General features: G+C 35.7%; 1 protein-coding gene across 2 annotated transcripts in view; it reads left to right on the plus strand.

Annotated features, from left to right (window-relative positions):
• The first annotated feature begins 12,289 nt into the window (after positions 1-12,289).
• LOC106055951 (parathyroid hormone 2 receptor-like) overlaps positions 12,290-23,019 on the plus strand; it is a 122,467-nt gene continuing 111,737 nt past the window's right edge. For both annotated transcript variants that reach the window (XM_056020791.1, XM_056020797.1), the window contains exon 1: positions 12,290-13,260. In XM_056020791.1, coding sequence (XP_055876766.1) covers positions 13,103-13,260 — 158 coding nt within the window. In that variant the 5' untranslated portion in view covers positions 12,290-13,102. The remainder of the gene's footprint in view (positions 13,261-23,019) is intronic.

A 23,019-nucleotide genomic window follows, 5' to 3' on the forward strand; every position in this document is an offset into this window, starting at 1 on the left:
AATAGGACCGCCCCCCCCCCCCACTCAGAGGGCTAGAGTGGGAAGGGCAGTACATGCAATTTCCCCCTCCCCCAACCTCACCGAAACGGTCAAGATACAAGAAGGCGAGCGACATAATATAAATCTATATATTAATTCAACTAATTTTGTTCACAAACTATGATTTCTCCATTAAAGTAGGACCGCCCCCCCCCTCAAAAGGTTTAGGTGGGAAGGGCAGTAGAGATAAATTGGCAAACAGGGAACGACATAATACAAAGATCGGTTAAAATATCAATAACAAGTTTTAATCACATAGATATTTAATTGATTCTGTTAGCAAGCTGTGATTTCTACAAAGAAATTGGACCGCCCCCCCCCCACTCGAAAGTTTATGGGGGGGCGGGATTGATACCATCGCCCCCTCCCGACCCCACCAAATCGGCCAACATACCAGAGGGGGGGGCGAAATAATCTAAAAATAGGTTGAAATATAAATAATTAGTATATATTATTAACATAAGTAATGAATTCGTATACAAATTGTGTGAATTCTATACTAAAATTCGTCCGCCCCCCCCTTCGGGGGTGGGGGGTCGGCCGAGTGGGGGGGGGCGATCGCCCCTACCGCCCCCCCCCCTGGATCCGCCAGTGTAGTAGTGTTAGTTTAGTTATTGAACAAGTAAAATAAAAAGAAATAAAAAAAAATAATAATAAAAATACTATTTAAGATATAGAACTCCTCATTTACAGCCACATATCTCAATACTTTATGATTTATTTCCCCTTTCGATGTCATTGAATTTAATTACCACTATTTAATTAACTGATTGTTTAATCTTTTGATTGATTCGTGTATTGTAAAGAACAATGAATAATTGCGAAACGTTTTAACTTCGTCACTGAATGGGAAGTGGGAGAAATAATGTGCTTATATTATATGATATTAGGACACTGTTTATATTATATGATATTAGGACACTGTTTATATTATATGATATTAGGACACTGTTTATATTATATGATATTAGGTCACTGTTTATATTATATGATATTAGGTCACTGTTTATATTATATGATATTAGGTCACTGTTTATATTATATGATATTAGGTCACTGTTTATATTATATGATATTAGGTCACTGTTTATATTATATGATATTAGGTCACTGTTTATATTATATGATATTAGGTCACTGTTTATATTATATGATATTAGGTCACTGTTTATATTATATGATATTAGGTCACTGTTTATATTATATGATATTAGGTCACTGTTTATATTATATGATATTAGGTCACTGTTTATATTATATGATATTAGGTCACTGTTTATATTATATGATATTAGGTCACTGTTTATATTATATGATATTAGGTCACTGTTTATATTATATGATATTAGGTCACTGTTTATATTATATGATATTAGGTCACTGTTTATATTATATGATATTAGGTCATTGTTGTTTATTTTTGAAAGCAAAAGGATTTGACGGAAATAAAAGGATAGTCTTCTATTTCTACTTTGATAAACAAAGTCTCCGTTATTATTATTATTAATTAATGTCTACAGTATGTTCATGTTACTATCTATCTGTGACAATAGAACAAATAACATGTTCACAATTGGTACCAGACAGACGGACAGATTTGTTCGAAGTTTTGTAAAAGTTCAAAAAATTGGAGTGGAAACAAATAGTTATAGAAGATGTTGCCAAGACGGAACTAGAGACACGTGACTAGAAATTAGTGAGTTATATCAACAACAAAAAAAAGTTGGAATTTGTCAATTTATTGAAGGTCTACATTTAGAGTGAATTTTGAAGAAAGAAATTGAATATATACAGAGTGTCATGTCAAGAAAAGACTGGACTGTTTGATGGTCTTCTTTTCTTAGACTCACATTAACTCTCTCTCTCCTAACTGACGATACCAACGTTGATTCCACTAGAATGTGGTAAATAATTACGGAGAGAAAGAGTTAAGTTGAGTGCTTATTTTATGACTTCGTTCAAGCAGAATCAAGCAGAGGCTAACGAGTTCTGGACTTTCTCTTCAAGCTTTCATGTTTTAAATGCAGATTCCTAGCTGGGGCGTTGACCTATACGCTGAACGAGGTCATTCTGTAGTTGTCACTATGGAAGGACGGATACGGTACCCACTAGTTGGCTCACGCACTATTATGACTTAATTAAAAGGGAGAAAGACAGAGAGAGAGAGAGAGAGAGAGAGAGAGAGAGAGAGAAAGAGAGAGGTAAAAATAATGGAATAAAATTAAATTTAGTCTCAGAAGTATGAAATTCCGTGCACTTTATGTGATCGTATTAAAGTCAGTGGCGTATCTAGGGTAGGGGGATGGGGGTGAATTTGAACCCCCCCCCCCCGGCCCCCACTTGAGGGCGGTCCCCAAATGCGTGTTCGAATTTCTTTTTTACATTAAATAAAAAATATTACGCCATTATCTCGTATCATGATGTCGAATGTCAAAATGCAGGGGCCCCTAAAGAGGCCCCCCCTCCCCGCACACACGGGCTCCCAAATTATGGCAAATTCCTAGCTACGCCACTGATCAAAGTATAGGATTGTTTTCCATATTTGTCTTAGAAACCCCTTGTTTATTTAAAGAGCTAATTCTAGCTGTGTAGAATAAACAAAAATATGACAGAGTCTGAAAGAGGTTATGAGTGAGACAAATATATAAAATATTAACCATTAAACATTGTAATTATAAGTAGGTCTAATAGCACAAGATCTGGGTTATTTCAAAAGTATGTTATAACTTATATTTTTTCAAGAGAAATATTGGAGAATAACTGTAATAAAGTAATGAAAAAAAAAAGAAGAAATTTAAAAGAACGGCCTTCAAATCTCATGCCAGTTTACTTGTAAATTAAAATCTAACTTCTGCTGAGTTGTCATTTTCATGTCGGAGTATTCAGATGACCTTATATCTGAGATCAATTGCACGGTGGTCTCTAGATGAGTTGGTTGTCCATATAGCATGTCTTCTAAACAGACGTTACTGTAGATTTTGTGTGGTGAATACATGGCAACATAAGATAAGATAAGATAAGAAAGTGCTTCTCGACCCCAGGCACTATTGCTCAACATCTTAACATTCTTTTTCTTCACGGAATATTGGGGAGGTGCAGGGGGTGCGTGAAGTAGAAAGTGTAAAATCCCCCCCCCCTCTCTTTTTACAGTTTGTATTGACAAATCATTCCCAGAAGTCTTTGCCTGTTAGATTGTCTTCAAACTAAATGGCTACATTCTAATGTGTTCACGAACAAATGTAGCCTACGATACAGAACTTCAGAGACGAAATCTAGAAGTCGTAAAGTGCGCTAGGAGAGCTACATAAGGTCAGCAGACTAACACACAGGTCACCAATTACTATAAAACATTGTCACTGAAAAACTCGCTACATAAGGTCAGCAGACTAACACACAGGTCAGCAGACTAACACACAGGTCAGCAGACGAACACACAGGTCAGCAGACTAACACACAGGTCAGCAGACTAACACACAGGTCAGCAGACGAACACACAGGTCAGCAGACTAACACACAGGTCACCAATTATTATAAAACATTGTCACTGAAAAACTCGCTACATAAGGTCAGCAGACTAACACACAGGTCAGCAGACTAACACACAGGTCACCAATTACTATAAAACATTGTCACTGAAAAACTCGCTACATAAGGTCAGCAGACTAACACACAGGTCAGCAGACTAACACACAGGTCACCAATTACTATAAAACATTGTCACTGAAAAACTCGCTACATAAGGTCAGCAGACTAACACACAGGTCAGCAGACTAACACACAGGTCACCAATTACTATAAAACATTGTCACTGAAAAACTCGCTACACAACTTATATTTTACAGATATGATTCTTAGCTTTTATTTTATATCAGAATTCACATCGTAGAAAGGGAAATAACTGTTTGGTATTCTGTATCAAGCCTTAAGGCCCCTGAAGCAATTGTCAGTAATTTTTAGCTTCTCTATCCGATCTGTACTAAGCAACATTATAGATCTCGTTCTGAGCGCAACAAGAGTGCTAGTCCATGTAACCTCCCACGACCGGATACATTTTTTACCTTGTTGGTATTTTGGCATCAAGGTTTCGCTAAAACTTTGCAGTTAGGATTTTTATATTTTTGTGAAATGAACCCAAATCATAGGCGTAGCCAGGAGTGAGGGGGTGAGGTTGAACCCCACCCCCGAAATGAGGGGGGAGGGAATCGGAATTTAGTGACTGATTATTTGCTTTGATTCTGTTTATTTACCAGAGATTCTAATACTAGAGCATCACTTGGCTTTCAATACCGGAAATAGTGCTCTCTCTCTCTCTCTCCCTGTATCTGCCGCTCTTACTCTCTTTCCCTTTTCCCCTCTGTCTCTCTTTCTTTCCTTTTTCTTTTTTTTTTCTGTTATCTTTCTCTCCCAGTTTTTTTCCTACTCTCCCCCTCTTTTTAAACAGCACTTAACGACACAAACACACACACACTAAACTGCAAGTTATTTTTTTAAACTGTCTTGCCAGATTTTCACTTCTGAAACCAAAATATGACATTAAATAATACAAAAAATCCGCCAGACAAAACGTCATTAGACCAGCTTGATTTTTATTTCCACTTCACATTGAAATTTAATGCGATAATTCAACTTCTTCCTGGCCACCTCCCCACTGAAATGATGTCACTGGATCCATCTGGCGTGTCTTAACGTCAATAAACCAACAGAAGTTTCAAATCCGTAGCACACAAAAAAAAAATCTTGCAAGAGAACAAATTTTTTTTTTCTCTTTCTGGACATGCGTTCTGTACATTTAATGAAAAAGAAAGGTCAAAGCTTCTGTGGCTTTTGCATGTTATTGAATGTCGGGGATTGATGACGCAGTCAGGCATGCAGCGGCTGAATCACGTGACATAATGGAGTGAGTGCCATTTGCGTTGGTTTCACTTCCAGAGAGCTGGAGTTGGTAGTATAGAGTAGGACATAGGTATATGTGTATATGATAGGACAGTGATGCCCACCCGAATTCAATCTGAGGGCAAATTTAATTTCCGACACTCGTGTCGCGGGCCGCATGACCGAAAAGGTATAAAATACGAAAAGAAATTGGCTTAAACCAATTGTAGTGATGGGAACTAAACTATTTTTTTTTAGTTAAACTAAAACTAAGTTTGAACTAAAAAAAAGTAATTAAACTTTTAGTTAATCACAAATTGAAAAAATTAGTTAAACTAAACTAAGAAACTTTAGTTAAACTTTTACTAACTATTTTGACCTTTTTTAAGGACGAAACAGCCAAACATGAAAAATATAAAGCACAACCAATCTCTTTAGCAAAATGTAATAAACATTTATTTGTGCACATGAAAAAAGATTTAAATGTCTTTATGGGATAGATGTAGATCTTAATAGAATCACTAGAATTAGAATGATACTATTATAGAAAGAAATTAGAAGTTACATATTAAATTGTCCAAGTTCTAATATAAGTTACCTTTAGAAGTAATGATAAAACTGCACTCTAACTAACTCGACCTAGATTCTAGAATATTCTGGATCTAATATCTTCTACAAACGAAATGATCAGAAATATAATCTGGATCTAGAATTAGATCTAGCTACTAGACCTAGATCAGATAATTAATATTTTAATCTAAAAATAATCTTAGAAATACTAGTTACTACTACTACTACTATATCTAAAATCTAGATAGAGTCTAGTAGATATCTTAGTAACTCAAGATCTAGAGATTTTAGATTATTATAATTATGATTATAACTAGATATAGGTATTTATGTCTGTATAGGCCTACTCTATAGTAGTTAATACTAGATCAAGTCTAATATAGATCTAGTTAGTAGATATAAGTATAATTATAATAGAAGTAGATGTAGATCTAGTCTAGAACTCTAGATTTAGTTAATTTAGTATTAGATCTAGTATAGTGACGACTATTATTAGTTAGATACAGTTAGTATTATAGTCATTATATATCTATCATCTATGCATCTTAGGTCTTAGTATAATAAATAATCTAGATATAATATATCTAGATCTAATAATCAAATCTAGACTCTAATTCTAGAATAGTACAATCTCTAAACTAATAGATCTAGTCTAGTCTAATAAAGTAAAGTAATATAGATTTCAATTAATAGATCTATATTATTGACTTATAATTTTAAATTTACATCTAGATCTAAGACTACTAAGAGTTAGACTCTACTTAAGACTAAGAGACTAAAATAATTAAATATAGACTATTATGACTATAGATCTAATAATAGTAATAGACTAATCTAGTAAAAAATTTTAAAATAAAAAGAGAAAGAGTCGACATTTCTTTTAAATCTATAGTAAAGCAAAATTCTTTGTTTGCAGCTATACAGGAACACACTGGTGTTTAAAAAAAGCAACAAAATGTAGATCAATAGAAGCAAGGAATTATCAGGATTTATCAAGCAGCGAAACTTGCTAGAAATATAATGAACACGTTTATTTTTCTTGCCTTTCAAATACATTGAATTGGCGGGAATAGCGACCATTATAGGGTAAAGGTCAAAAGGCTTTCTAGTGACCTGTGCACCCTCTAGTTATTTCTCCTCTCTATTATTTATTACATATATTCTCCAAATTACATAGATCTAAATATTTATTGGTATGTCTGTTAAAAAAGTTTGTAAAATTTGTAATTAAACTTTTTAGTTTGTAACTAAAAAAAATTAATTAAACTAGGATTTTAACTAAACTTTTTTTTTTAATTAAACTTTGGCCTTAACTAATTTTTTTTAGTTAAACTAAAAGTTAGCAACTTTTTAGTTAACTTTTGCCCATCACTAACCAATTGTAATAGAAACCTCTGGATCTAGGACTTACTGTAGTAACTGTACTTACAATAATTAATGGGCTACCTGAATGATACCTTTTTTTTGTTACGCGTAAAAAAAATGGTTTCATTTCTCTACTTAAAATGTGAGCGAAATTATACCTAGCTAGCCAACGACTCAAGTCTCTTTTAGGTAAATAATCCCATCGAACCTTTAATTTTTAGTTTTTTTCTTCGCGGCTCAAATATTTGTTTTATAATGCCGTTTATATGCTGTTTAAAAAAAATTAAACAGCCACACTTTCCTTACAAATCAAATATGTTGGCTTATGTTTATGTTTTATGTTCCAAAAAAAAAATAAATTAAATAAATAAAGATCCGTTCACTTTTCCTGGTAGATTCTAACATTCAACTTGTAGTTTCTTCAACTTACCTATTTTAAAAACGTACAAATGTCAAAGGTCATGGTACCAATCCATAAGATGGCCCGTAGGAAGGACACATTTTTAATTTTTTTTAGGGGCCAGAAAAAAAGAGGGGGGGGGGAGGATTTTCTACTCTTTGTGCCGGATCTGGCCCGCGGGCATCATATGGGAATACATTCAGCGTGGAAAAAGTCGTTGAAAAGAAATGTCTGGCCTCAAGCTTAAAATTTCTAATTGTTTTATTTTCTATGTCTAGCAGCTATCTGCATATGTGAGGGTACGCTCCAGGGGGGGGGGGAGACAGAAGAGGAAAAGAAACGGACATACAGAGAAAGAGAAAGAAGAGGAAAAAAAAAGAGTCCAAGAACGAAGATTTAAACCCAATCAATAATGGCGATGTCTTCGATTCCGAAGATTAAGGAGGAGTGCAATTTTTCATGACTTCGACCTATTCTGACCTGTATTTTTTTTATATACGTAATGCTGACGAAGCCGTTGTCAAATTGTAGTTTTTAGTATTACATTAAATAAAAATTACTGTCTGATACAGGCGTCAAATACGTCCATTTCTCACAAAAAAATCGGTCATTTTTCCTGGCCATGTGACAGCAGACAATCTAGATTAGTTTATATTTAGAAAGTGAACAAGGCGATGGACTTTAAACCTAACCAGTATTTGTGACAGCATACTCTTAATTATCTGGACAAGTCTAGAATCCGCTGTATCGACTTTCTCCACATACTGAGATGTTGACATCACCGTTCTAGGTCTCAATATCGCGTAGAGCGTTAATATGTATCGGAAAGTCTCGGTAATTTCCGTTAAAGCCCGACAGCTATCGGAAGGTGTGGAAGACTTAAAAAGGTGTTTCGTTAGTTTTCAAATAAAAAGTCGAAAGAGAAAGAGAGAGAGAGAAAGAGAGAGAGAGAGAGAGAGAGAGAGGCTGCTAGAATAAATAAATGTTTATCTTGCTTCCTTATCATCCTGAGGTCCATTAAGTCATGTGACTGAAGAGAAAAAATGGATAGCCGTCCAAGAGCGTGTCTTGCGTCATCAACTCTAGTTCAAGACATTGACATAGCTCTAGCGCTAATACCCAAGGGACTGCACAGCATCGACGTCATTTAGAATTGGCTTCATTTCTTGCTGGGTTGGGTAAGTAGGACTTGAGCTGGTAGAACATGACTATTTCTTGGTGGGCTGGTATAACATGACTATTTCTTGGTGGGCTGGGAGAACACGACTATTTCTTGGTGGGCTGGTAGAACATGATTATTTCTTGGTGGGCTGGTAGAACATGACTATTTCTTGGTGGGCTGGTAGAACATGACTATTTCTTGGTGGGCTGCTAGAACATGACTATTTCTTGGTGGGCTGGTAGAACATGACTATTTCTTGGTGGGCTGGTAGAACACGATTATTTCTTGGTGGGCTGGTGGAACACGACTATTTCTTGGTGGGCTGGTAGAACATGACTATTTCTTGGTGGGCTGGTATAACATGACTATTTCTTGGTGGGCTGGTAGAACATGACTATTTCTTGGTGGGCTGGTAGAACATGACTATTTCTTGGTGGGCTGCTAGAACATGACTATTTCTTGCTGGGCTGGTAGAACATGACTATTTCTTGGTGGGCTGGTAGAACATGACTATTTCTTGGTGGGCTGGTAGAACATGACTATTTCTTGGTGGGCTGGAAGAACATGACTATTTCTTGGTGGGCATGTAGAACATGACTATTTCTTGGTGGGCTGGTAGAACATGACTATTTCTTGGTGGGCATGTAGAACATGACTATTTCTTGGTGGGCTGGTAGAACATGACTATTTCTTGGTGGGCTGGTAGAACATGTCTATTTCTTGGTGGGCTGGTAGAACATGTCTATTTCTTGGTGGGCTGGTAGAACATGTCTATTTCTTGGTGGGCTGGTAGAACATGACTATTTCTTGGTGGGCTGGTAGAACATTTATGTAGCATTCTGTTATATTTGGAGAGTTTCGGATATTTCTAAATTTTTTTAAAGAAGAGTGCATGGACTATGCTTCTTTTTTTTTCCGAAGGCCAAAATTTTTTTTCGGCACTAGATACAATTTTCCTAGAACTGGAAGAACAAAGTAGTCACTAGTTGTGAACATTTAGATATTTCCGTTCAATTTATTGCAATGAGGAAGGTGATGGTCCTATAGATGTCTAGACTGCTTTATATGATCTTAAAACAATATTTTAAGTTTGTGAGACATGATTGCAATTAAACTAATTACATGTATTAATGCTTCAGTCATCTAATTATTATTAATAACATAAACTTCTAAAAACATCAACATCTAACTCTGACATTTCAATAAGTGTCGCTATCTAGTTGGTTGTCATTTTTACTAATAGTGGATATTTAACGCATAAATGAAATGAATTGCATCTTTGTCCATGTTCTGTCTCAAAGCTTAGGTTTTGGACCTTAAAGCTAAGAAAGCTAAAAAAAATTAACATCGACAAAACAAAACAATTATTAAACTTTTTTGTACAGCAACCATCGACAGTCTAATTAACTTTGCCATCACCTGCTGGTATGGCAATGTGAGCAGGTCAGGCAGGCGCGAGTGGGAGGACCTATTCTCTGCTCAACATTAAAATTTACCAACAGTAGGCAGATGTTTGCGCTACTGGGTGGGCTCAATCTGTGCACCTCGGTATGGTAACCAAGGGGCTAGAGTCACCTAAGTAACCAGACAACTTAATATACTAACTCAACTAAATGAAAACAAGATAACAAACTTTAGTTTACGATAAATAAAACAAAAAGAAACTTTATTTACATACAAAAATAAATCAATAATAAAAAATAATATATACACTAACACTACAACTGAACTCAGCAACTAACTAAAACCCTCTAAATCTACACTACTACAAACACCCACAAACTAAACAAACCAACTATCTAACACAAACTGATCAAACCAACTAATGAACTACAGTATACTATCTAACTAAAGCACTACAACTACTACACTAGAATAGATCTACAGAAACAATAACAAAACTATCAATAGCAGAAACAAAATAACACTAGATTCCCTAGAATTAGAATAGATCTACAACAGCAGTTATAAGCAGCAGCTATTTCAGCAGAGCAGAGTAATTGCAGCAGCTAAAAGCAGTAATAATAGTCTGCAAAACATAAATGCAAAACTATATTATATTCTATTAGGACTAATGGACGCCGCCATCTTTAATACAGCATGTTGCCAACTATTATGACAAATAGTCCAAGTAGAAAATAAAATAACTACCTTACACATAGTGTGACATAGATCAAGTAAAAAAATAAATAGTTACAAACTTACAGGCCGTCCCAGGTACAGAATAATAAAATAATTAGACGACAGACCACAAAGATCTTCGGCTGTCACACAGACATACTATACTGACCACTGGTCAACTGTACACTGAACTGTTTTAAGACAGCATGTAGTACATCCCTTTCTATACTATCCAGCACTAATCTATATAAATATGCGGAAGTACAATTATAAAATCTGACACTAACCTATAAAAATAAAATATATAAAAATAGATCTAACCTATACAACAAAAATACATATAAAACTAGCTCTGGGAGAGCAAGCTCACAGTAATACTTCACTGGCACAAAGAATTAGACTAAATAGACTAATTTACAAAAGCATCGCATATCACTCGAATATGAAGAGCTTTTTCATGAAAGATGCCTTTCCAAAACACTCTCGACTCTTAAGGACAACCTGCACCCATTAAACCACTGTTACATCATATCTGAAAGAAAAGGTCGTCTCCGTTCCATTAGGACTAAAACAGAAAGATTTTGAAAACTCCTTTATCCCACTTTCGGTCAGAGTGTTACAAAATCAGCTGTCGTCATCGAGAAGTACACAGAAGTCAAATTCACAAAGCGCTGGTTGTGAATGTGTATGTGTTTCGTGTGTGAATGTTGTTCTAATTTTTCATCTATACTGTTATGGTACAGTAGTCTAGCTACGTTGATATTGTCAATTGTAGTCAAACTGAATTTCCATTTGATTGGATCAATAAAATTATCTTATCTTAACATCTTAACATTTCTTATCTTAATGAAATGTTGTCAAAAGTTTGAGAAACATCGTTACAACTAAGACTTTATAGTTCTAGCTCACCATGTCTACAGACTCAACTTGCTTGACATATTGGAAGTTCGGTGAACTCTAAAAGTCAAACCTTTTCTTGATCAATGATTAATCTTAATTACTGCAGAATTTGGTCACATAAACTTTCAGACTGGCAAGACTTTGATACAAAAATTTAAAAAAAAAAATTCTCCTTTCAGACCTTGCGATCTTTAGAGCAGATGATGTAAAAGGTCACCTGTTTCTGTGGCCCACGGTTAACGAGGGTGTCATCTGGCCAGCAGAACGACCAACCGCCTTTACTTTCTAATGTCAGGTACTCATTAGAGATGGGAAGACTCAGAGGCGCCCAAAGATCTCGAAATTAAAAATCTACACAAGGATTCGAACCCGGAGCCTTGGTTCGGAAGCCAATGATATAAAATTCATAAACAAAAAAATGTCACGAGCAGAGAAATCTTGCCAGTATGTTATGGAGTGTGTGTATGTGTTTCTATGGTGACGGTGGGAAGAGATTAACTATACATTGTGAATAATAAGATAAGCGAGTGAGAGCTGTGGTTAAACGTGCTGTACGGTGCTCTAGATGGATTACTGATACATACATGATGGAACTATGATGCTAAGGGCTATGAAGACAATATCAAAGCATAAACACAGCGTAATACATGTAATGACAGCATTTCTTTAGACTTGGTGTCAAGTTTATCAAAGGGTTAGGGGGGATTGGGGGGACGGGTGGAAGGGAAAGGAAGTCAATGACAAACCGGAAGCGTCCGCCTCGTGCCGTCCACGCCACTAATGTTTTGCCCTCCGCTCACACCCCCTCTCCCTTGTCAATACTGTGGTGGACAGCAGGCACTGATTGACTAGAAGGATAAGTTGGCAGACGTCCCGTTGGTGTCCAGACAACTGCAGACAAACTCAGGGCCAAAGGGGGGGCCCCTGCTTTGATGTATTGTGACTCAGCTTTAAGAAACGACACGCACGCTTGATGTCATCTACACTTGTTGACAACTTTGATTGTGGTTTTCACTGACCGGAACATGGATACTTTCGGAATGTTAGAAACAACATTTGTGTTTTTGTGTGATCAGTTTTGAGTTTAAGACCTTCTTGACCGGAAGTATCAAGATTTTAACACAATAACAGGAGCGTGTTCTGGAAGCATCATCTCTCTTCAGTCTATTGACAATATTTTCTTTAGAGAAATAAGATAAGTGATTATTAAAGGAATAGAACTGATCACTAAGAGAGAATGAAGTTATTATTCAAATAAGAGAAATTCTGAGATAAAAGGCCTAAATTTTGAGATAGACGAATTGATATATTCAAAAAAGAGAAGTTCTGAGATAACAGGCCCTAAACTAAATATTGAAACAGTAGGAGACATAAAATGAATCGTTTGTGATATTTGTCTCTAGCTTCTAGTAAAAGTGTATTTTTTAACAGCATTAATATTGTATTCTTCCTATGTGATTGACAAGGAAAGGTTCATGCAAGACTTCTAGATGGTGGGAAACAAAACAACAAAGAGTGGCCCAGTGACGAGAAGATAAAAGGTTTCTTCTCTATGACGTTGTTCTTGTGTATATGGAATAACGTAAACACGACTTGACTGAGTCTATAGAAACGTTACTGTTACGTCTGTAGGCTAGACTGGAAGCAGTGGATTTGGTGAGACTTGTCTGGTCATGGATATTTATAAATGTATGTATGAGATCATAACCAGCTCAACCGTGGTGATGTCACCAGAGGCGTATCCAAGCTACAACGTCACCACGTTTAGGAACCAGGGCTCCAGGTCAGAGTCTGTGAGCTACGGGAACAGAATGGGGCTTTCAGTGAATAGGTGAGTACGTAAGCGACAAGTACTGTGTTTGTAGACGGTCGTTGACTGGTAGCACCAAACTGCTGGTAGACAACTAAACCGCTGAAGGCGTGTTCTATCTTAACTTATAAAACTTGAAATAACTTAAATAACTTCTTTGTGCATGTCATTGTGTGCTATTATTCTTACAATTTAGACAAATTTATCTTGAGAAAAAATGAAATAAATGTAGTAGACATTGGTAAGCATATAAAAAAGTATTCTAACAAAAAAAATCCAACTCACTACACAAACACGTCTGTTCAGTCTGGCGTTCTGGGGTGATCTGTGGCCAACCAAGACAGCTGACGACAATGCCGTTTAGATTGCATCATTCGCACTGCATAGCTAACCTCTTCCTACCGTCACCATAGAAACACATATACACAATCCATAGCATAGGGATAAGATTATAAAATGTACTTCTGTGTGTTTGACTGTGTGTCTAGATCTCCTAAATAAATTGCAACACTTTGCCCTGTTTTTGGTTTCAGATAAATTTAAGAATAAGGAACAATAACTACAATACATTTCTCCGAATTATGTTGTTACTGCCCCTTTTAAAATTATTTTTACTATGATCTATTTATATTGTGTTGCTTTTTCAAAAAAAAATTTCGTTGTACTTGTTTTCATCCCAATTGTTTCTATATGTATAATATAAATTTGAACAAATTTAATGACATCTCTTATTATATTTGTGAACCTTTTTAAGCTTTCTTGGATTAGTAAGATAGAGAATAATTAAATTAAATATAAATTACATCTAGTATAATGAATATGTCTTTGTGGTAAATGATTATGATAAAGGTACACATATGACAAATGAAAACCTATTCTTAGACAAAACAGATTGTACCATATTAACAATATGAATTATTGTGATATCAACCGAAGGGATGATGTCACTTACAAATATGGAACACATATTGCTAATAACACTGGAAGTAAATATACCATCCGAGTAAATAATTGATACCTTTTAGCAAAGCTAAGAATAGCTCTTAAAAATCCAGATCTTCCTACCTATTTTCCCCGAAATATTTGAAAATTAAAATTTATATGAAGATATATGAAAAAAGTATGAATGTATGGGAGTCAGTCGTAGGCCTACATTTAGATTTTATTTCAGTATTGTCTTGTGGACTTTCCTTTTCAACGTATTAATAGCGAGTCCTTATATGCCTGGTTAAAGAATGCAGTTTGCCTTTTTAGTGTGCAAATGAACTTGTGCAAACAATGAAAATTAAATAGGCTTAATTAAGTTAACGTATCTGTCCAATGTTTTCTCTGAAGAGGCAGAATGCAGATAAAATATCAGACAGCCAGACTAATGAAAACAATAAACAGACAAACCAAAAAACAAACAAACAAGAGACAGACAAACAACAAAGATTCTCGGAAAGCCTTCAGCATTGACCCTGCCACCTGGGAGACGGAAGCTCATGATAGAGCATGATGGCGTCACGGTGTGAAAACTGGCGCAGAAATTGCCGAGGACAAGAGAACAACGTTGGCAGATGAGAAGCGCCAGAGAAAAAAATAAAAGCAACAGACACAAGCTCCAGCCGGAATATCAGGCCCAGTTTACAGCCGAACATTCCGGCTCACCAGCCAAACGAGAAGGCACAAAACCACAAAGATTGGACTATTACAGACAGCCAGACTACTGAAACTAATAAATAGACATACAACAAACAGACAAACAACAAACAATAGATGTCGCAATAAAAACACTAAAGTACATAGAAAATAAAATCAAACCAAAAGATCCATAACATCCCATCAGTCAAATGTTTTCCTTATAATTTTATGATGGCAACATATATATTTTGCATGCCTACATTTTGTTTCAAAGATATGTACATCATATTCCTATATTCTGTCTAAATCTCACAGTCTGATAATAAATGTCTTTTTTGTTTCATTAATTCTATGATTGAATTTCTACTCAACTAAAGTGCTCTCCGTTAACTTTGGTGCATTTCTCTTCCCGTGACGCTGTTTGTTGTCTATTCTCAGCTGATCTAATTCCCTTTTCATGTTTTAGACCCAGACAATGCAACTAGATACAGAACTAGAGTCGACAAGAGCCATAACTATTGATGCATGTATGGAGAAACGGATCAATACCTGTTTTTTTTTTTTTTTGTATGTCTTAACGGGAAGGATTTTAAGCCAAAGAAAAGAGTGTGACGTTAGATACAGATCTATGTCTTGTTCTTGATGTTCATGTACATTGAAGTTTTAAACTGTACTGAACTTGAACTGAACTTAGAGAGAAAGATCTAGATACTTGGCCTAGCATTAGAAATATGAACATTGTTTTTACGTGAATGACTTTGTACTACCCCTTTAATATAGTCACGGTGGTCACGGTTTGTATGTAATTTTAGGCTTTAATTTTTTTTTAATTTCTAGTTGTATTTTGCATTTCGCTATATTCCTGGCTTAGTTGTGGCTTGGACGGCTGCCTGGTTGTGCGCACTAGACTTTCGTTCGTTTGTCTCGATAGTCCAGGGCTCATACCCTGTCTGCCGCCATCCCCCATCGTCCTGCGGGAGGTTTGGACTAGGAAGTAAACTATCTTCAACTCTGAAGGAACATCCGAAACATGTACACCATTTTACAAACATTTACGTCTCTAAATTACACCCCCTACGCACACACGCACACACACACACAAGAGAGGTACTGAAGAATATAAGACTAGGTAGCTTTGGGTTATACATCTACATGCCAACAGGGTCAGACCAATTTAATTTTTTTTTTGTAGACGTGTATGCATACACAGTCCTTTAAGATCAATGTAGTGATTATTTCTGAACAGCACATGCAGCAAGGGGAACCCTAATGTTTGACTTGAAAACGTTGAAGATTATAGCGGAGTAATGAGTCCACTGTGTACTACGTTGGAATCACATGTCCACATGTTTTATGTTCTTCTAACACAGTGTTGGTAGCAAGGTCCTAAGATCATGAGCAGACTGATAAAGAAAAGGTCGCTTCGGCTGAGGCGTCTCGAGTTCGAATCCCGGTGAAGACTGGGATTTTGAACGTTGTCTTTATTAGTGCGCCCCTGAGTTCACCCCATTCTAATAGGTACCTGACATACGTTAGGTAAAGTATAGGAGGTTGGTTGCTATGTGCACCACATAACACCATTGTTAACCGTTGGTCATAGAAAAAAGATGAGCTTTTCAACACCTGCCACCATTGGATATCAAAGTCTGAAAAGGTGCCTACACTTCTTAGATATCAAGGATGGTTTTAGACTGAATGTCCAGTCAAGCGATTCAAATATATAAAGCAGTCTGCTCAATGACAACTACGAGATGGGTGACCAGCGCCACTTGTATACAAAGCTGTTTTAGACGTTAAAGAGAAAAAAAATAAATACCACGTTTATATCAGTGTTTTAGTAAGTTGGACATTTTACGGGATTTTCCCGTGCTGTGACTATGTATTTCACAATTTTATTTCTTTCATCTGTTGTGAGTTGTTAAGTAACATGAATCGTAAAAAATATATTGCTTTGTGATTGGTACATCTGGTAGATGTAATCTGAAAACAGTCTTGTGAAATAGTCCATTTTGTCACTCGACCGTCGAGTTTAGCTGCAAGATAAGACTTTTTCAAAGAGTTCTAAGGTTCATTTCATCGTCCTGACGTAATCTGAAAACTACCATCAATGTATGCACACCTTCAGCTGTAAGTTTATTATTGTTTTTTTTTTTTTTTTTGCCCTACGGTGAAAACCGAATTATGTGTCAAGGACTTATCTGCTCTTCGCCAATTCAAAGTTTTGTCAATGATCTATGTCGTAGAACGGAGGCGTAGTGGCTGAATGGCAAATCATTTAACTTCTTAACCTGAGATTCCAGGGTTCGAATCCTGATGAACACTGGAATATTTAATTTCGGGATCTTAAGGGCTCAGTAAGCTTTTCCGTTTGCAGGTAATTTTTATTTTGTTTCGTTGGCAACATTGAAATTAACATTGTTTAGTTTATCGTGAAAATCGCCAAATAGTCATCTTATAAGAACTACAAACAAGTCAAAACAAAGATTCCCTAATTTGGAATTTTTCTTGAATTTAAATCGATAAATACAAATAATAACTAACTAGTAACTCCTTCCACTCATCGTCTATATCTTGACCTAAACAGAATGCACTGTTTCTGTGGCAACAAATTAAAAATCAAATTTCTATGTACCAATAAAAATGCTCTCTTGTTATTTTTTCGTTATTTTCCATTATTTCACAAATGTAACTAATACCCACTTTTGAGAATACCATCAAATTTTTATAATACCAAAAAAAAAAAAAAAGACACGAGCTGTGTAATTGTTGATTGTAAAACTTAATTGCACTGTCCCTAAAGTCATGTACATGTTGAAGGCCTGGTCAACCAGAAAGAAATACCATCAAAGAAACAGAACATCAGAGAGCAAGGGAAGTAACTGGAGTTAATGGGAAATAGGCTCACTCTAGTGAAAAATTCAATACAAACGCAAATTTAGTATGATGTTAAGACTAAGATTTTCTGCTCCCTGGTATAGCTAGTGCTGAAAGTTTGAGAGATGGGTTAAGGAGTTCGGGCGTCTGAGTTTTATGTTATCGATCTCCAAGTATTGATCAGATTACGTGTTTCTTCTCTTACAATACATCGATAATAAATATTTGTAAAGCTTCACTGAAAACTGAACTCTCTTATCTCGTACCAACATGTCACAAATAGAAATAGTAAATTAGAGTTCCAGTCTGGTGGTTTGTTGGTTGGTCTGTGAGCGTGTGTGTGTATGTGTGTGTGTGTGTAAGATGTTTAGAGAAAAGATGTGGGGGGATGGGGGCGGCCCCCCAAAAAAGTGAAACTAAGTCGAAATAATTTTCTGAGGAAGAAATAAACTAGACTGGTAGCTAAATTTAGAATTAGGCTGGTAAACCAGGCTGGCAGCTAGACTGTTAGCTAAACTGTTGGCTACACAGTTAGCTAGATTGGTAGCTAAACTGGTAGCTAGACTCGTACTGCGAAGCTAGACTGGTAACTACAATCGTACTGCGAAGCTAGACTGATAACTACAATCGTACTGCGAAGCTAGACTGGTAGCTTATCCCGTGGATGCTAGTTTCATTCTTTGTATTTAAAAAGACGAATGCTATTATGCTATATTTGTTTCCTACCTGTAGTCTCCGACTATGCAAAAACCAGACACCAACCACAATGATCCCGAGTTCGACTACTTCACGTTATAAATGTTCATTTCTGAAAAGTTCCAATGTTGTAACAAAACAAAACTAAGTCTTCAAATACGAAGCTAAAGGAAACAGTTCAAATAGACATGGCCTGCAGAGTGTCACTCTATTTATAGCACTTCGTCAAGACATTCAATTGAAACAATTGGACATCTTTTATTGGAACAACTGGACTTCTCTTATTGGAACAACTGGACTTCTCTTATTGAAACAACTGGACTTCACTTATTGAAACAACTGGACTTCTCTTATTGAAATAACTGGACTTCTCTTATCACGTGACGAAAAATACGCACGCTGCTCCGAACTTTCTAGCCTACATATTTTTTAAAAGGAAACATTGTCTTTGGAAATATAAATAACCTTAAAAGAAATATTTTTTTGTTCTATTGTTCAAATTTTATGTTTGTTTTAAACATTTCATTTCATTTGAAATCAAGTTTCTTTTTTTATTCTACAATTACAAAATGTAACATTACAGAACGTACATCTATGTAAGAGATGGATATTTTTAGCGGCCCCAGAAAGGGGGAAAAGATTCTATTAGTTTTGTCTGGTCTCTCTGTCCGTCTGTCTGTCCGTCCGTCTCGTTTAGATCTCGTAAACTAGAAAAGATATTGAAAATACGACATCATCATATTTTAGACCTTTCAAGGTTCTGATGCAACGGCGATTTTTTTCTTTTCTGAAAGCGAAAAAATTAATTTTTAAAATCAACTATCCAAGCAGTTTTCTTTTTTTTTTTAAATACACCATTTTTACAACTATTCACTATTAATAGTAACAAACACGGGAGGCTATTTACTAAGGGAGCTGACAATTACCATATGTTTAACACATTTAGGAAAATCTATTGCTAAGTTATGTATGTTCTGTCATATTAATCATTACATTTACAAAAATGTTTACTTTTATTTTTAAGAGAAAAAAATCTATTTAATATAAGTGGAACATAATTTAAAACAACAATTAAGACTAAGACTAAGACTGCTTTATTGATCCTTACGAGAATTTGTTATGATTACAAGGACTCGTATTATCGCGTGAACTGCAGCACCTTGCACAGACACACAAGACACTTAACTAAAGGAATTTTTTGTCACGGACATTTTTTTATCCTTCTGACTTTGAATAAGAGATTGAACCTTTACAAATAATTTAGATAATTATTCTATGACATTAGTTAGGCCAGCTTCACATCTAGCTTCACCTTCACTTAAACTATACCTTGGTCTGCTGGACCGTTGGGGCACAACACAAGATCTGTCAACCTTCTTCTCCATTCCTCTCTGTCATTTGTCTTTGATATAATTTAATTATGATACTCTTTCTGAAAATATTAAAAACCTGCCTTTTTTACCTGCCTGAATGGACTACTTCGGGGGCCGATTTTGAGTTAGTGTTTCCACACAAACTCTCTATGTAACCTTGTTTTTTTTTTTGTTCTGTTACATTTAAATGTAGGGAATTATGGTCGTAAGTTAGAATTAAATGATTCAATGTGTCGCTGTCACAAGTCACAGTGTGAATTAGAGAGTTATGTCTAAATTTTGTTTGTTTTAATGTATTCTAGGTATTGAGAAACTGACCATGCTTAGCACGACGGATATGAGATTATGGTCAACAGGTTCTCATGCAGAGTAGTTTACTGATTGATATTATTGATCTACTTTCTATATATTATACATATGGTGAGTTGATATGCAAATCTTGTTTACCAAGTATGAGTTGTTTCTTTCTTTACGAGACTGAGCTGTTAGAACAAAGTACATAGTGCCACACCGTATGATGTAGGTGAAAAAGATCACCCCCAAGCAACAGATATAGAGGCAGTTTGTGACAGTTGCCTTGTGCTAACTAATAAAACAAATAAGCTTATATATTTCCAATAAAGAGATAAAATAAACAGATAGAAAAATAAATAGATACACATAAACACATTGAAAATGGAAATGCGTGTGTCGTTTAGAGAGAGAGAGAGACAGAGAGACAGAGAGACAGAGAAAGTGAATGATAGAAAGAGTAAGAAAAAAAGAAAGAGAGTGATGGAGGGAGAGAGAGAGAGAGAGAGACAGAGAAAGTGAATGATAGAAAGAGTAAGAAAAAAAAAGAGAGTGATGGAGGGAGAGAGAGAGAAAGAGAGAGAAAGAAAGAGAGAGCAAGAGAGAGAGAAAGGCCTTATAGTTTGAGAATCACCAGTTTTGAGTCATTCATATGTATGAGAGAATGAGTCTATTTAAGAAGCAGCTATCATTCTATCAATTCTGTCAGTTTCATTCACAGTAATAACAGTTTGTTTATTTGTTGTTGTTTTTTTTATGTTTTTCAAGGAATATGTTACAATGGGATTTATTTTGCCATCTGCTTGTGTAACTTGTGACTCCGACCAAAAATCTAGCAGACTGTCTTTGTTGTCTAACTTTGTTATTTTAGTCCTTAAAGTGTCGCAACAATCCACATTAAAATTGAGAGACTTTGAAAACTTAAAACTTGGATAAAAAAATATTAATCTATTTTTAGGAAAAGTCCGACAATCGGATTTATCACATACTTGTGTCTCAGCACTATTAAGATTGGCCATTTAATACAAAAAAAACATGATCTCCATATCTCATTAAGAAACATACATTTCTTTGTATCCTGTAGGCAAAGAAAATAGTTAAGTGAGATAGATCTATCAAATTCTGCCAATTACTGTAAAGAAAAACATTTTTTAAAAATCTGTGTTGACTGGCGACAGCAAGTAGATTGAAGGGAATCGATGGTAGAATCGAAAATCTTACGGAGTCGTGTGTTTAAAGTTGTGTTTTGAATAAAGTCGAATCCAGTTCAAAAAACATCGGAATCAACGCTATTCTGCTTCTCATAACTGGCTAGTCCGATTAACCGGTTTCCACTGTTTAACAGGACCGCACCGTAGGATTCAGTCTGACTAAGCGGATCGTCTGATAACTAGGCAGTTAGTTTAACCGGATTCTACTATATTAATATACGTATAGGGAAAGACAAAAAAAAGTTCTAAAAACATCTGAAGCTTATTTCCATTTTAAAAAATTCCAAGCTTCATTAACAATTGTTTGTCATTTGACATGTATCATGTCACAGGCTAGTCACAATACAAACATATTAACTTCCAGTATCTAGTGTCATTCACATCACTGGACCAGCACATTAATCAGCTCAATGAAAGTACAACGACCACCAACAACAACGCTAGCCCAAGCTAGCTCCCCTCTAGGAAATTAAGAACACTCTCTTGCACTAACATCCACTACAACGACTGAGAATATCGAAACTATTATAACTAACATACATTAATGAAACAAACCCCGAAGCGGAGTTGAAACAATAAAAGACCAAAAGTTCCAATGCTGCTTTGTGAAGATGCGCAGTGCGCTATATGTTCATGGTAAATGGGGGGAGGGTGGCGCCAATATAGTAGCCTACCTTGCCCTGGGAGCACGTTTTGCTTACCACGCCTCTGCATCACAGCAACGTTTTGAGACTTAATGAGTTTCAATCACAAAGCAAAAGATAACCGCTTAAATACCGCTCATATTTGTGGGTTCTACTGGCTGAGACGATGCCAAGCTTAGAAGTTCGAGTTAAAACCTTGGATTTATTCACGAGTTCATCTCCAAACAACACAGAGTCGCCCACGCATAAACCACGTTTTAATAGTAGCAGGAGAATTATAACTGCACAATATGACAAAATAGAGACCTATGCAAAATAAAAATAAGATTTGAAAAAAATCTAATTTACTCCCTGAATGCTATGCTCCATGCTATTAAAAAAAAGTAGCACTTCTTAAAACCTTTATAAAACCTCCACTATGTTCAGTAGCACTCCTTAAAACCTTTATAAAACCTCCACTATGTTCAGTAGCACTTCTTAAAACCTTTATAAAACCTCCAGTATGTTCAGTAGCACTCCTTAAAACCTTTATAAAACCTCCACTATGTTCAGTAGCACTCCTTAAAACCTTTATAAAACCTCCACTATGTTCAGTAGAACTTCTTAAAACCTTTATAAAACCTCCACTATGTTCAGTAGCACTCCTTAAAACCTTTATAAAACCTCCACTATGTTCAGTAGCACTCCTTAAAACCTTTATAAAACCTCCACTATGTTCAGTAGCACTTCTTAAAACCTTTATAAAATCTCCACTATGTTTAGTAGCACTCCTTAAAACCTTTATAAAACCTCCACTATGTTCAGTAGCACTCCTTAAAACCTTTATAAAACCTCCACTATGTTCAGTAGCACTTCTTAAAACCTTTATAAAACCTCCAGTATGTTCAGTAGCACTTCTTAAAACCTTTATAAAATCTCCACTATGTTTAGTAGCACTCCTTAAAACCTTTATAAAACCTCCACTATGTTCAGTAGCACTTCTTAAAACCTTTATAAAACCTCCACTATGTTCAGTAGCACTCCTTAAAACCTTTATAAAACCTCCACTATGTTCGGTAGCACTCCTTA

The sequence above is a fragment of the Biomphalaria glabrata genome, chromosome 1 (genome assembly GCF_947242115.1).
Source record: "Biomphalaria glabrata chromosome 1, xgBioGlab47.1, whole genome shotgun sequence".
Taxonomy (NCBI): Eukaryota; Metazoa; Mollusca; class Gastropoda; family Planorbidae; genus Biomphalaria; species Biomphalaria glabrata.